General features: G+C 44.3%; 1 protein-coding gene across 1 annotated transcript in view; it reads left to right on the top strand.

The window, feature by feature from the left end:
* Window positions 1-15,877, top strand: part of LOC115150537 (guanine nucleotide-binding protein G(i) subunit alpha-2) — a 92,788-nt gene extending 76,911 nt beyond the window's left edge. Inside the window, exons 4-9 of the mRNA XM_029693945.1 lie at window positions 1,453-1,613; window positions 9,344-9,472; window positions 11,140-11,269; window positions 11,464-11,617; window positions 13,133-13,347; window positions 13,535-15,877. Of these exons, the coding sequence (XP_029549805.1) occupies window positions 1,453-1,613; window positions 9,344-9,472; window positions 11,140-11,269; window positions 11,464-11,617; window positions 13,133-13,323 (765 nt within the window). The 3' untranslated portion in view covers window positions 13,324-13,347; window positions 13,535-15,877. The remainder of the gene's footprint in view (window positions 1-1,452; window positions 1,614-9,343; window positions 9,473-11,139; window positions 11,270-11,463; window positions 11,618-13,132; window positions 13,348-13,534) is intronic.
* The last annotated feature ends 371 nt before the right edge of the window (window positions 15,878-16,248 follow it).

The raw sequence follows: 16,248 nt of genomic DNA on the forward strand, positions 1-16,248 counted from the left end.
ATCTGTACACACACACACACACACACACTACAGCTTGCTCATCTAATACACTCCCAGTGACTGTGTAGTGCTGAAGGGGGCAGGGCTCTCAGTATATCTATCAGGTGTATTCACTGCTGCAGCGGTTAAGTCAGCCATGCTAACTTCCTTTACAAAGCAGCTCCCCAGGGGTGAGACTGTAAGAGGGAGTGCTACTCAAAATGTACTGGTGTCTTACTCTCTTGGCCTGATACTTTAGTTTATTACATGTTCTGTAGATTAGCTGTTTAAAGTATTTGACTTAATGTAACAACAGAGATCTGCCCTAGTTTTCATTTACACACTTAGTGTTGTGAAATTCCGGTTACTTTTCAAAAAAATCCCAGGTTTTCCAGAAATCCGGTTTGGAGGATTTCTGCAATCAGGAGGGAAAACCGTAATCCTCCAACCAGGATTACTGGAAAACCAGGGAATTTAATTTTGCCACCTATACACACCATACTGTTCTCTCTTATTGTGCACACCTTAAGGGCTCTTGAAGGGAGGAGGTGGGCTCAGGTGTCATAGTCTTGACACGATACAGAACATCCTCCTTCAGTCACCAAAAAACGAGTCTGTTTATCACAGACTTTAATTACCACACAATACACTCACTCAAGTACACACACTATTCCTGTGAGCTACTTTAAAGAGGCCTTGAGATCACCTGGTGTATTTGTTTTGATTCCTCTTCTTAGAACTCCCTCCATCACTTATTAACCAGTTAATGGGCTGGACTGGGTTAGACTGGGGGTGGACTGGGCAGACACAGGTTAACCAGCTGTATGGAATTTATGTCTCTTCTCAGTCAATGCAGCTTTAGGAGTTTGTCCATCTTTTCCCTGGAAAGCATAGATGCATGGAGGGATGGTCAAGAGGGTTTTGTGGGCAGTGCACTAAGCCGATGTGGGAGCTGTGTAATAGGGCCTTCTCATGCTCTGTGTGCTTGTGTCAGTGTGGGACCATGCTAGGGGAAAGCCCTACACCACATTCTGTGTGTAAGTCAGGGCTGAGACCTGGCGGAAACCTGCCTGTGTCTACAGGTATAATGACCTCAGTCATCCTGTTCTCATGGACCCTTCCAGAGGGGTGCTGTACCCTGGGGTGCTCCCCTGTGGCTACTCTGAATGATGAGTCACCTGTATGGCTTGCTCGAATACACACAGACACACACGCACGCGCACACAGAGCTCTGAGAAAGAGTGACGACAGTCTCTCCAGTGGATAGGTATGATTACTGTGTTTAATGGCTCTTCTGTTTGTAGTGCAGACTGTCTAATTGTGTCCTCCAGTCTAATTGACCTTGTGAGACCTGATCTATTACTGTCTGCTTTACCATGGCCAAGTATATTAACGTTGATTAGTTAAGGTCTCTTGTCTGTTCCACTTGGTCTGACTCATTCCTAACCCTGTGTGTGTCTGTGTCGCCTCCAGGACGATGCCCGCCAGCTGTTTGCCCTCTCAGGGGCTGCTGAGGAGCAGGGCATCCTGCCAGACGACCTATCGAACGCCATGCAGAGGCTGTGGGGCGACGGAGGGGTGCAGGGCTGCTTTACGCGCGCCCGCGAGTACCAGCTCAACGACTCGGCTGCCTAGTGAGTAACGACCAACACCACTCTGCCCACTTGGCTACGTACCTCTGCCAGGCTCATAGTCTACCTTGTCATGTTCCTCCTCTTCTCCATGTTACCATATAGTACCTGTAAGGCTGTACCCAAAGATATGCAAGATATGCAATTTTGATATGTGATTTCTAACTTTTAAAACATTTTTGGGAAACTACAAAAACCTTAATGGCCTACCTGTAACTTATTCACACTCTGTAAGAATGTAACTTTTGGAAGACCATCAAATCAAAATTTATTTGTCATGTGCTCCGAATACTTTAGGTGTAGACCTTACAGGTAAATGCTAATTTACAAGCCCTAACCAACAGTGCAAAAAAAAGTTCAATGACAGTTAAAATAGCAGTAGCGAGGCGGTACAGAGTCAATGTGCATGGGCACCGGTTAGTCGGGCTAATTGAGGGATTACCGATGAAATCTGAAGTTTACATACACCTTAGCTAAATACATTTAAACTCAGTTTTTCACAATTCCTGACATTTAATCCAAGTAAAAATTCCCTGTTTTAGGTCAGTTAGGATCACCACTTTATTTTTAGAATGTGAAATGTCAGAATGATAGTAGAGATAATGATTTATTTCAGCTTTTATTTCTTTCATCACATTCCCAGTGGGTCAGAAGTTTACATACACTCAATTAGTATTTGGTAGCATTACCTTTAAATTGTTTAACTTGGGTCAAACATTTCGGGTAGCCTTCCACAAGCTTCCCACAATAAGTTGGGTGAATTTTGGCCCATTCCTCCTGACAGAGCTGGTGTAACTGAGTCAGGTTTGTAGGCCTGCTTGCTCACACACCCTTTTTCAGTTCTGCCCTCAAATTTTCTATGGGATTGAGGTCAGGGCTTTGTGATGGCCACTCCAGTACCTTGACTTTGTTGTCCTTAAGCCATTTTGCCACAACTTTGGAAGTATGCTTGCGGTCATTGTCCATTTGGAAGATCCATTTGCGACCAAGCTTTAACTTCCTGACTGATGTCTTGAGATGTTGCTTCAATATATCCACATAATTTTACTTCCTCATAATGCCATCTATTTTGTATAGTGCACCAATCCCTCCTGCAGCAAAGCACCCCCACAACATGATGCTGCCACCCCCGTGCTTCATGGTTGGGATGGTGTTCTTCGCCTTGCAAGCGCCCCCCTTTTTCCCTCCAAACATAATGATGGTCATTATGGCCAAACAGTTCTATTTTTGTTTCATCAGACCAGAGGACATTTCTCCAAAAAGTACGATCTTTGTCCCCATGTGCTGTTGCAAACCGTAGTCTGGCTTTTTTATGGCGGGTTTTGGAGCAGTGTCTTCTCCCTTGCTGAGCGGCCTTTCGGCTTATGTCGATATAGGACTCGTTTTACTGTGGATATAGATACTTTTGTACCTGTTTCCTCCAGAATCTTCACAAGGTCCTTTGCTGCTGTTCTGGGATTGAGTTTCACTTTTCGCACCAAAGTACGTTCATCTCTAGGAGACAGAACGCATCTCTTTCCTGAGCGATATGACAGCTGCGTGGTCCCATGGTGTTTATATTTACATACTATTGTTTGTACAGATGAACGTGGTACCTTCAGGCGTTTAGAAATTGCTCTCAAGGATGAACCAGACTTCTGGAGGTCAACAATTATTTTGGGCTGATTTCTTTTGATTTTCCCATGATGTCAAGCAAAGAGGCACTGAGTTTGAAGGTAGGCCTTAAAATACATCCACAGGTACACTTCCAATTGACTCAAATGATGTCAATTAGCCTATCAGAAGCTTCTAAAGCCATGACAATTTTCTGGAATTGTCCAAGCTGTTTAAAAACACAGTCACCTTAGTGTATGTAAACTTCTGACCCACTGGAATTGTGATACAGTGAATTATAAGTGAAATAATCTGTCTGTAAACAATTGTTGGAAAATGACTTGTGTCATGCACAAAGTAGATGTCCTAACCGACTTGCGAAAACTATAGTTTCTTAACAAGAAATTTGTGGAGTGGTTGAAAAACAAGTTTTAATGGCTTCAACCTAAGTATATGTAAACTTCCGACTTCAACTGTATGTACATGAATGTATAGTTAAAGTGACTATGCATAGATGATGAACAGAGTAGCAGCAGCGTAATGCAAATAGTCCAGGTAGCCATTTGATTGCCTGTTCAGGAGTCTTATGGCTCAGAGGTAAAAGCTGTTGAGAAGCCTTTTGGCCTTTTGTCTTTGACAATTTTTAGGACCTTCCTCTGACACCGCCTGGTGTCAGAGGAAGGAGGCCGAGCAGTTGCCTTACCAGGCAGTGATGCAACCAGTCAGGATGCTCTTGATGTTGCAGCTGTAGAACCTTTTGAGGATCTGAGGACCCATGACAAATCTTTTCAGTCTCCTGAGGGAGAATAGGTTTTGTCGTGTCCTCTTCGCGACTGTCTTGGTGTGTTTGGACCATTCTAGTTTGTTGGTGATGTGGACACCAAGAAACTTGAAGTTCTCAAGCTGCTCCACTACAGCCCCGTTGATGAGAATGGGGGCGTGCTCGGTCCTCCTTTTCCTGTAGTCCACAATCATCTCCTTAGTCTTGATCACGTTGAGGGATATGTTGTTATTCTGGCACCACACGACCAGGTCTCTGACGTCCTCCCTATAGGTTGTCTCATTGTTGTCGGTGATCAGGCCTACCACTGTTGTCGTCTGCAAACTTAAGGATGGTATTGGAGTCATGCCTGGCCATTCAGTCGTGGGTGAACAGGGAGTACAGGAGGGGACTGAGCACGCACCCCTCAGGGTCTCCAGTGTTGAAGATCAGCGTGGTAGATGTGTTGCAACCTACCCACACCACCTGGGGGCGGCCTGTCAGGAAGTCCAGGATCCAGTTGCAGAGGGAATTGTTTGTCCCAGGATCCTTAGCTTAGTGATGAGCTTTGAGGGCACTATGGTGTTGAACTCTGAGCTGTAGTCAATGAATAGCATTCTCACGTAGGTGTTCCTTTTGTCCAGGTAGGAAAGGGCAGTGTGCAGTGCAATAGAGATGGCATCATCTGTGGATCTGTTTGAGCGATATGCAAATTAGTGAGTTTTGGGTTTCTGGGATAATGGTTGTAATGTGGGCCATTACCAGCCTTTCAAAGGACTTTATGGCTACAGATATGAGTGCTACGGGTCTGTAGTCATTTTGGAAGGATACCTTAGTGCTCTTGGGCACAAGGACTATGGTGGTCTGCATGAAGCATGTTGGTATTACAGACTCAATCAGGGACATGTTGAAAATGTCAATGAAGGCACCTGCCAGTTTGTCAGCACATGCCCGGAGCACATGTCCTGGTAATCCGTCTGGCCCAGCGACCTTGTGAATGTTGACCTGTTTAAAGGTCTTACTCACGTCGGCTACTGAGAGCTTGATCACACAGTCGTCCGGAACAGCTGATGCTCTCATGCATGTTTCAGTGTTACTTGCCTGGACGCAAGCATAGAAGTTATTTAGCTCGTCTGGTAGGATCATGTCACTGGGCAGCTCGCGGCTGTGCTTCCCTTTGTAGTCTGTAATAGTTTGCAGGCCCTGCTACATCCGATGAGCATCGGAGCCGGTGTAGTACGATTCAATCTTAGTCCTGTATTGGCGCTTTGCCTGTTTGATGGTCCGTCAGAGGGCATAGCAGGATTTCTTATAAGCTTCCAGGTTAGAGTCCTGCACCTTGAAAGCGGTAGCTCTACCCTTTAGCTCAGTGCGAATGTTGCCTGTAATCTTTGGCTTCTGGTTGGGGTATGTACGTACGGTCACTGTGGGGGCAACGTTCTCGATACACTTATTGATAAAGGCAGTGACTGATGTGGTGTACTCCTCAATGCCATAGTACCATTAGCTCAGCCACTCTCCATGTGCCCCTCCTAGATCACAAACCTTAATGGGTTCTGTTGAAGTAGGCTGGGCTGGGATTTTACTGGATTTACCTTCTGAATCTGGGGGCAAAGCAATCAGGGGGAGTTTTGGGGAAGCAGCAGCATCACAGTAGATCAGTAAGCTCTGATTCTAATGGCTTCACACCACAGTGACTCCAAAATTCCCTCCTCCTGTCCCCCCTCGGTCTCCCATCTATATCTTAAGGGGATTAAGAGATCAAGGCTGCTTGCGCTGTGTTATCGCTTTGTTTAGAAACCAATTGGTTTATTAATGGGGGTTATTCTGACTCTAAACTTCCAGGAATTTACACAAACCTAATTTCCCCCGAATCAATTTCTGAAGAGAGGACCAGTTCCTGAGATAATAGATTGGATCAATCCACTTTGATGATGGGAGTTAAGAAATGACCTGAAAATAAGGGAGAGCCGCACACTCTAGGAGCTCAGATGCAAAAAATGTATAACCAACGTTTCGACAGCCAAGCTGTCTTGATGAAACGTTGGATATTACATTTTTGCATCTGAGCTCCTAGAGTGTGCGGCTCTCCCTTATTTTCAAGTTTTCTACTCCGCTAGCCAGCACCTCGCCTTAATAGGTGTGCGTTTCTTTTTCTTCTAGATAGTTAAGAAACAACCAACATGTTGTTTACAAATGGATGACTTATGCTTGTTTTAGAGAGCGGTTTTTAATTCACCTGTATAGTCCCCAGCCTGAATATGTTTTTTATGGTGTTAGATTTTTTTTATGGCCAAGACAAATTAGAGGTGAAAAGAGACAAGCAAATGCTATCTTCTAACTGCAGATGGTGTTCATTTAATAGTTCCATTTGATGTTCTAAAATGTCTTTCCTTTGATTTAGCTTACCAACAATATTTCTGGAGATGGGTCTGAATGTAGTTTTAGTTCTGTTCTGAAACCTCTGTGTAGTTCTCTGTGTCCAAAGTCTGACTGCATTGGGACAGCCTGCTCAGCTCCCACGCTAGTAGAGCTGTCCTGTCCTGTCCCTCTGTGTGTGGAAATAGCATGGAAATGCCACTGAATAGCAGCGGGAGCTCTGAAGTCAGGGTGGAGGACATTGTGGTTTCACAGTGACTGCTCACATATGCAGTCACTCCCTCTTTCCCTCCTCCCTCTTTCCCTACTTCTCCCTCTCTGCTGGCCATGAGGCAGCCATCAGGAAAATGTAGCCTGAATGAGGGAGTCACTGGGGTATCCAGGGATTGGTGGCAGTGTGTGTTTGGAACCGACCATGTCAAGCCTGGTTGCAGCCTTTAGTCCAGGGCTATTAAAATCCTGGCTCGAGGTCTGCAGTACTGCTGCTTTTCTGTTCTACTCTACCTGGCTCTTGATCAATGTCATTGATTATCCAGAGAGATCACTCACCTGGTGTCCCAGCTCTGAGTCTGTCCCTGAAACCAGCAGTGCTATGCATCTCTGCGCCCAGATTCAAGGTTCTGTGCTCTGGTTCTCACAGCGACCAGTCAACAGATGCTACAGTGTAAGGCTATGCTATTGTCCCAGGTTAGTCCTTTATAGTGACTCCCATTGTAAGTATTCCTCTATGTAGAACAAAAACAGGTCTCATGTCACTTCCATTTAGGTCTAGTCATGCTTCTAATGTCTGACCCCAACACAGCCGGCCTGCACGCCGCAGGCTGTCAGCTCTGTCTGGAGCCTCTCCACAGAGTCGCTCATTAACATTGAGGCCTTTAACTGAGTCCATGTAATGTAATGCTCCGTCAGTGTAATCTAGTGCTAAGTTGTTGGTCTAATGATGAAAGAAAACACACTAATACTGCAAGGCTCTCTCTACCCAGTGCTGCTGTAGCGTGGTGTAGGCTAGAGTCCCTTATCACCGGGGCCCACATGGCCCCTCAATCACTCTATATGGAAATGTTGAGAAAACACAACACATCCCCTGATTCCACTATTCCTGATATACTCACCATCTATGTGACTGGAAAACCACTTGTGCATGTATCCCCACCTGCAACAGAGGGAGATTGTTGTACTTGTTCTTAGGCGAGTCCATTAGACACAAGGCCTCTTGGTGAGATTGCATGGTGCCAAGGAAATGGGCTCTAAAATGCACGACAGGATAGTGTGTCACAAAATGATTGCCTGGCATCCGCTAAATATTAAACGAGCAGAGGGAGCGATATTGTTCCCTCTCCCCCTTTTTGTATTACCAAGTCTAATCATAACTTTTTAATCCCTAGCTCGCTCACTCGCGCTGCTCTTATTAAAGCTCAGGCTTTCTGGTAGGTGTACTGTTGTGATGACCCCCAAGAGGTTGTGGAGGCGGTGACGAGGATTTACATTATTTCATCAGGCCTCTCCAGAGCACTTTGACTACTGTAGTTAGAGAGACTTCCTGTGTGCTTCAACAATATCAGCCTCCAGACTGTCATCTATCTCAGAGCACAGGGAGAGGCCCGATCCCCTCTCAGCAGGCTAGAATCACTCACTCCACTACTGTAACTCACCTCCTCTCCAAAGGCCAAATCCATGAGCAAATGAATCAAAGCATAGAGCTAATAACCACAATAATGTTTAACCACTGTTAGAGGGAGGAGGTACAGGGGGAGGAGGGTTTGTAAATTGTAACTGTAAGCCCACAGGATTCAATTAAGCTCTGGATACTAGAAATCGAAAGCTCATATTAAGCAATGTTTCAATATGTGAATCCCTCACAACAAAGGAGGCCTTTCTCTGTAGGGCGTGGGATTAGAATCCTTCAATCAGAGACGTTGGTTTGTGATGAAGAAAGGAGTGTGTGTGGAGAACACTTTTAATACACGCACAGACTTGTTTTAGGCAGGATTACAGCGAACACGAACACTTTGTTTTGTGATGAAACGCTGTGCCACGATATTGATGTACAATCATTTGTGTAAACCTCAGCTCAGGGCACACAGTTTATAGAACAGTCTCTAGAACTCAACCTCTGCAGGTATAAACACAGAGGGAACCTGAGATTGTGAGGGTGGTAAATCGTGTCAGTCTGTAGTCCAATGATAGGTGAACATGACGGTGGCTGATGGTACCATACAGTGACGAGGCACACCCTCCAGAACATCTTTGTAAGGCAGAAGAATAACTGTGTGAGTAAAATGTTGAGCCATTGATTTGATCCAAAATGTGAAGCCCATATCACCCACTAGTCCCAGCCTCCCATCACCCGTCTCCACCCAGCCATTCAGATAGAGGCGTCAGAGGGCCAGGAAGTGGCGTCAGACAGCCAGGAAGTGTCCTCTGTATTCAAATAACGTAACGGGCTGCTGCTGCTAAATAAATGAACAGACAGCTGTTTCCAAACAAAGCTTTATTGCCAGGAATTTAAGGCCTTAAAAAACATTGAATTACCTTCTGGCTGACCGGCTGACGCCACATGAGAAGAATCTGACAGTATCTGACAGGGCCCGCTGCCCTGGCTGTCTGCAGCACGATGATGAGCACAATTGTTTTCTCTCTCAACAGGCGCAATCAGATGGTTTTCCAGGGATCAAATGCCATTGTCATTTGTGTGTGTAAATGTGTTGAGTCAGCCTGTCGGCATCTCCTGGCAGATTGAGTGCTGATGTGTATCGTATCCACCATAGATTGGGCACTTCAGATAGTCAAGCAAATAGAAACTGACGGGTCTCTATCCACTTAGTGGTGAGTTTATATTGATGATGGTTAAATAAACAGATAGCACCAATACCATTAACAACGTGGCCACACCAGTGGTGCAGAGTTGGAGCCCTGTGACCCTAGGCTTTGTGAGGGTCCACCTGGTTTTTAATCTGACAGTTGTGTGTATCTGTATTCTGACGTGTGTTGTCCCTGTCAGCTACCTGAATGATCTGGAGAGGATAGCCAAAGCAGACTACATCCCCACACAGCAGGACGTGCTGCGGACCAGAGTCAAGACCACCGGCATCGTGGAGACACACTTCACCTTCAAAGACCTGCACTTTAAGTGAGTGGACCGCTGACGTACTAGTGCGTGCGTGATTCATTTTGAACCCCCTGCTCGTATCATTGCCCAAACACAAAATAACCTCTCTGTTTCTGTGTGTGCTGTTAGTTTGTGTGTGCCTCGGTGTGTATGGTGGGAAGGTTGTGTGAGAGTGTTGATGGACTAGTTGACGTGTTCACTGGCGGTGGCTTCAGAAATCCATGTTCATTTGAATGTGAGAATTGGGTCCATGCCTCCATTACTCCTTATCCTTGATAACAGAACTATTTCTCAGTCGTCTATCCATGTCTTAATTATAAAATACTGAGGAAATTCCTGTTTAAATCTCAATACCCCCACCACTTTTACACATCAAATGGAATAGAGGCTTCCAAATGGAGTCAGGATACACTATTTTCAAAGCACTGGAAATCAAAACGTGTGTGCGTGCACAAGGCTGTCTAAATAACAGAACGCCCCCTGCCTGCCCTGCAGCAGTGATAGCTAGTGTTTATCTGGTCTGATGGAATCAGGTTACAGTGAGTGATATTAAAGCTGATGAGAGCCCTGTTGAGGTGAGTACTACTCATTACAGCCCTGAACATTACAGCCCTGTGGTAATGAGCTGTACTTACACAGCCTGCCAACACATAGCATAGTAGCACTCCATTACATAGGAACTTCACACAAATATCAGCTGAATTTCTGGCAGGGCTGCCGGTACAACAACTAAACTGATAGTCTGTCTGCTATTTGACAAACATCAGACTTCCATGCCACGGTCTCAGTATTTATTATTATTCTCCATGTTTTGAAATGCAACTTCCTTGGTGGTGGTGATTAGTAAATATCTCAGATGGGTTCTACAACCCAGACTGGAACTGGGAAGTGGGCATCCTCTCATCTCACCCACGTGCCCGGTCTGTGGGTTGGTCGATGTCCTCATGAAAAGTAATGCTTGGCTCAATCGTGTCAACAAACAAACATTACCAGATCGCCTCCCTCAGCGGCTCAGACCCGTCCGTCTGCAGCCTGCCTGCCTCGTAACCACGGCAATGTCACTGTACCAATATACCAACAAAATGCCAGGGTCTGTCCAGCGAAGGGTCTTGCCCAATGGAGACAGAGAGAGAGAGACATAAAGAGAGACCGAGAGAAAGAGAGACAGATGGGGAGAGAGAGAGAGCGGTAGAGACTGAGAGGAGGCAGAGTGACTGCAGTGCACATGGAGAGAGAAGGTCCCCAGAGGAAGGCTAGCTGCTCTGACTACAGAGATACCCTCAGGCCTCCCCTCTCCTCCAGGCCCAGCCTGAGTTAATTAATGGAGATTGGGAGCTCCTCCAGGAATGTCAAATCATCATGGTGCTTACATGTTTTTGGTGTAATTATAGATCCCAATACGGAGGTCATGAATGGCCCTGCAGAAAACATCCCCTCCTGTGTTTCCAGATCCAAATAGACCAAATAGGTTTAAGCAACATTGGGGAAGATAATGTAAAAAACGTAAAACGTTGAGGGGGAGCCAGCACCATATTGTTTACACCTATCCACTTATTCCAAATCTGCACACATCAAAGGAGTGACAGGGCTAGACTAGAGGTTGATCTGGGGGTTGTGGGTGGGCATACGGCACCACTAGTAAACGCCAGTAAAATGGGGACCCTAACTGTCTCCTTGTGTTCCTGCAGGATGTTTGACGTGGGTGGCCAGCGTTCTGAGAGGAAGAAGTGGATCCACTGCTTTGAGGGAGTCACAGCCATCATCTTCTGTGTGGCCATGAGTGCCTATGATCTGGTGCTGGCTGAGGATGAGGAGATGGTGAGGAGGCAGAGCACTGTTGTCCTTTAAGTGCCACTGATTAGATCTCTCTTATCACTTTAAATGATATTTTATTTCTAAAGGAAATTGCTTCACATTCATTTTGAGTTGTCTGGATCAACTGGAATGAAATAATGTTTTGTTTTCATTCCCTTCCTCCCTCCCTTGCTCTCTCTCTTTCCATCTCTCCATAGAACCGTATGCACGAGAGCATGAAGCTGTTTGACTCCATCTGCAACAACAAGTGGTTCACAGAGACCTCCATCATCCTGTTCCTCAACAAGAAGGATTTGTTTGAGAAGAAGATCACCCACAGTCCCCTGACCATCTGCTTCCCAGAGTACTCTGGTAAGACCAGAACTCTGCATCCCCTGAATGTTCCATATTCTCTTGTAGTTGGCAGTGTTTGTATGTTGACATTCTCATGTTAGACTAGGAGGAGGTATAGTTTTTACCAGTAGAAGAAATCTAGTGGCAAGATGTATACACTACATGACCAAAAGTATGTGGACACCTGCTCATCAAACATCTCATTCCAAAATCATGGGCATTAATATGGAGTTGGTCCCCCCTTTGCCTCAATAATAGTCTCTACTCTTCTGGGAAGGCTTTCCACTAGATGTTGGAACATTGCTGCGGTGACTTCCATTCAGGCACAAGAGCATTAGTCAGGTCGGGCACTGATGTTGGGTGATTAGCCCTGGCTCGCAGTCGGCGTTCCAATTCATCCCAAACGTGTTCGATGGAGTATTGGTCAGGGTTCTGTGCAGGCCAGTCAAGTTCTTCCACACCGGTCTCGACAAACCAGTTCTGTATGAACCTCACTTTGTGCACGGCGGCATTGTCATGATGAAACAGAAAAGGGCCTTCCCCAAACTGTTGCCAGAAGGTTAGAAGCACAGAATTGTCTAGTATGTCATTTTATGTTGTAGTGTTAAGCTTTCCCTCAACTGGAACTAAGGGGCCTAGACCGAACCATGAAAAACAGCCCCAGACCATTATTCCTCCTCCACCAAACTTTACAGTGGGCATTATGCATTTGGGTAGCGTTCTCCTGGCATGCGCCAAACCCGATTTAGTCCGTCGGACTGCCAGATGGTGAAGCATAATTCATCACTCCAGAGAACGCTTTTCCACTGCTCCAGAGTCCAATGGTGGCGAGCTTTACACCACTCCAGCCTACACTTGACATTGTTCATGGTGATCTTAGGCTTGTGTGCAGCTGCTCGGCCATGGAAACCCATTTCATCAAGCTCCCAACTAAAAATGATTGTGCTGACGTTGCTTCCAGAGGCAGTTTGGAACTTGGTAGTGAGTGTTGCAACCGAGGACAGATTATTTTTATGTGCTATGTGCTTCAGCACCTAGCGGTCCCGTTCTGTGAGTTTGTGTTGCCTACCACTTCGCAGCTGAGCCATTGTTGCTCCTAGACGTTTTCACTTTACAATAACAGTGCTTACAGTTGACCGGGGCAGCTCTAGCAAGGCAGAAATTGTATGAACTGACTTGTTGGAAAGGTGGCATCCTATGAGGGTGCCACGTTAAAAGTCACTGAGCTCTTCAGTAAGGCCATTCTACTACCAGTGTTTGTCTATGGAGATTGCATGGCTGTGTGCTCGATTTTATACACCTATCAGCAACTGGTGAGACTGAAATAGCCGAATCTACTCATTTGAAGTGGTGTCCATACTTTTGTATATATAGTGTAGCTTGACAAACCCCATGAATCCCATCGGTAGAGCAGGTCCACTTCTCCACCTGACACTAGTTTTCTCCTGGCATGACGCATGCTGACTCAGTAGAACAACCTTTCTAATTCTATGGGCACAGCACTCCTGTCTTAACCTCCTCTCCTATACCCAGGTCCCAACAAATTTGAAGAGGCACAGGCCTACATCCAGACCAAGTTTGAGGACCTGAACAAGAAGAAGGACACCAAGGAGATCTACAGCCACTTCACCCAAGCCACCGACACCAAGAACGTTCAGTTTGTCTTTGATGCCGTCACCGACGTCATCATCAAGAACAACCTGAAGGACTGTGGTCTCTTCTAGAGCGAAACCTGAGGAAGAGTCAAGGTGAGCTGCTACACATAGTAAAATGTGTGTGCTCTATTCTAACACATGCTCATGGACTACACACTCACACACACGCATGCACACACGGATATATATCTGTTCGTAAATGTACAGAAACCTCCACTTAATGTTCTTTGAATGCAACTTAAAGGTGAATCTTGGATACATTAACCTCTCCCTCTCTCAGTCTTCCCTCAGATTACTTGAACAGCTCTGATGACCAGAAGGAAGGATGGGGAAGACAGACTGCACTGGCCAACCACGATTTCTGCTTTTATCTGCATTTTTTTAAAGACACCTAAGAGACTGAGAACTCGGAGAGCCTTGCAGAATTTCAACGATTGCTGATCCAGTTGCTCAAAATTGTTAACTCTTTGGCTAAGACCATGAATCAAACATTTACTGTCTTTTTTGTTTTTTTTGTTTATTTTCAATTATTAGAGGGGAAAATGGAAGAGTTTTTATTAAATGCTTTCATGTTACTTTACAAAATCTGATGTGCAAATTCCATTAAACTTTTAATCACATAAGAATTTTTTTTAAAGAAGCACAGGCATGAATAGAGAATATTAATCGAAAAGGAAGTGCTTTTTTTTAATAATGTTTACATATGTTCCTCATTCATAGCCAAACCGCATATTGTTCTTGCATGACACAGGATATATTAGCTCTGTAATCTGCACACAATATTTTAACATTCCTTTTAGAAAATCTAAATTTAAAAAATATTAAAAAGTCAAACAAAAAAAAGCCTCACAACCAGGGGAAAGAATAGCAAAAATTCTAACTGATATTTAAAATATGTACTTAACATTGTTATTTTTTTATAGTACCATTTACATGTCTTTTGCAGTGTTTGTGCCTACACTTCAGTTTACAACTGATTTTTAGATATACTTTTATCAGTAGTGTTCGACCGACTGTATGCATACGTTTTTCTTCCATTTTCGTCAAACCATCTTAAGGATAAATAGTTCATAAGGAAAGACAAAATCTAATTGAGAGATAGGTTAGGGTTTTTGGTAAATATTAAAATGCTTTAAAAGTCCTTATAAGATTATTTAATTTAAATAAAAATAGCACCTGATACACTTGCTCGTGTTTTCCTACACATTGTTTAATTCATTTTCACATATACTAATGGACAAGTTGTTCATATAACACTACAAATATAGTTTTATTCCACCAAAATAAATCGTTATCCCACAATGGAGAAAAAAGCCGCCGAAAGGAAGAGACAAAACAACTTTTATTGTTATTGTTGAGCAGAACTACATGAGTACACACAGTAATCTCTCGTGGAAAGATCTACACAAACATAAGGGATACCATAGAATCTGTCGGGACTGAACGTGATGCATAGGATAACGAGCAGCTGTACTTCCGGTGTTTGGGTTTTCCGTCACTGGTTATTTGGACAAATCACGACTTTGCAGGTGTTAGCATATTTTGGAGGACCCAGAACTTAATCGAGCAACTGACCAATTACACAAGGAATAGTCCTTTAGGAGTAGCCTCCAACACAGGATGTCAGCATGATTATGTATTCAATACAGTATATCTTTTCAAATATTACAAACTTCACATCGACCTGTAATTGAAATCACAATTACGCTAAAATGCCTGACTGCAAACATATGAATCCTCTTCAGGCAGAACCAGATGGTGTAAACAGCAGATAGATCACTGCAGGGTGTTGATGGTAGACGTCCCCTACAGCCAACATTGTTATCCTGTGGTAGAGTTCAACAGGTAACAGCAGCCTGAAACTAACCAAAAACATGTTTTAGGTTTACTTCACATTTAGGCCTGAAAACATTGGATGAATTAATATATTTTCATTAATTCTAGAAGATGATTTGTTTAATATGAATATTAGAACATTTTGAAACCGGTTTATAAGCACAGCTTTTTCCTGGATCTTGTGCCTTCCCATCAAATCTCTGAGAGAACAGAATTGACAGGTTAAATCTATCAGCCTGTACCTCATGCTGAGACTGTACTGTAACCCATTATAGAGTTTTCCTAAGCAATGAACCATCAGCTTCTCTTGTATGCTCACTTTAGACAGACCGAGGGTGCCATCTAGTGAGGCCTAGGAGAAACACTTCCAAAAGTAAGCCCCTGCTGTTCCACATCCTTCGTAGGATCAGAGAGGAAGAGGCGAAGTGAGAGGATTTACTCCGCCCAAAATCTCTCCGTGTGAGAAACCCTTTTTTTGTACGCAGGTCTATGTGAGAGTGTCGAATCACTTGAGGCTTATTTGATCGAATAGAAGTTTTGTAATGTTTAGCCTGTTACAAATGTACTGATATAAGTGGATGCACGTGGCAATCTGGCAACTTTGAGAAAAACTACTTAGTTGTGCCTGTTGTTTACACGCGTATCTGCCCTCTTATTGGCTAGAATGGTCTCACCTGATCTCACTTGCCTTCAATCATTGAGGACATTTCCGTTGTTAGAGTGGTCACTTGGCTATCTTGTCAATATAATAAATCATCTTTAGTTGGATGCAATTGGAAACCATCGACCCAAATGTACCTGGTCATTCTCTATGGCTCCATTTTGACTCCCTTCTGTGCTCGGTTTGTTCATGTCTTCCATGCTCAGATAACATATTACACAGTAAGGTGTGAGTTAGTGGTAAACGTTGCTTTTTAACAAGTATGTCTTATAATTCCCAACTTGGTTCTCTAATGGCACTTATGTCTGTCTCCTTCGATGGACATTCAGGAACGTCTTTTGGTCCCTAACCATAGGTATTAACATAATATACATAATATACTTACTTATACTTATTATGGACTGTTACAATACCCGAACCCCTGCCGAAAACCTTGATGCTTCCATGGGAGAGCAGATCTTGTGAACTTTACAGTGAGGAGGGACAGCAGAGAGATC

Source organism: Salmo trutta, chromosome 16, assembly GCF_901001165.1.
Source record: "Salmo trutta chromosome 16, fSalTru1.1, whole genome shotgun sequence".
Lineage (NCBI taxonomy): Eukaryota > Metazoa > Chordata > Actinopteri > Salmoniformes > Salmonidae > Salmo > Salmo trutta.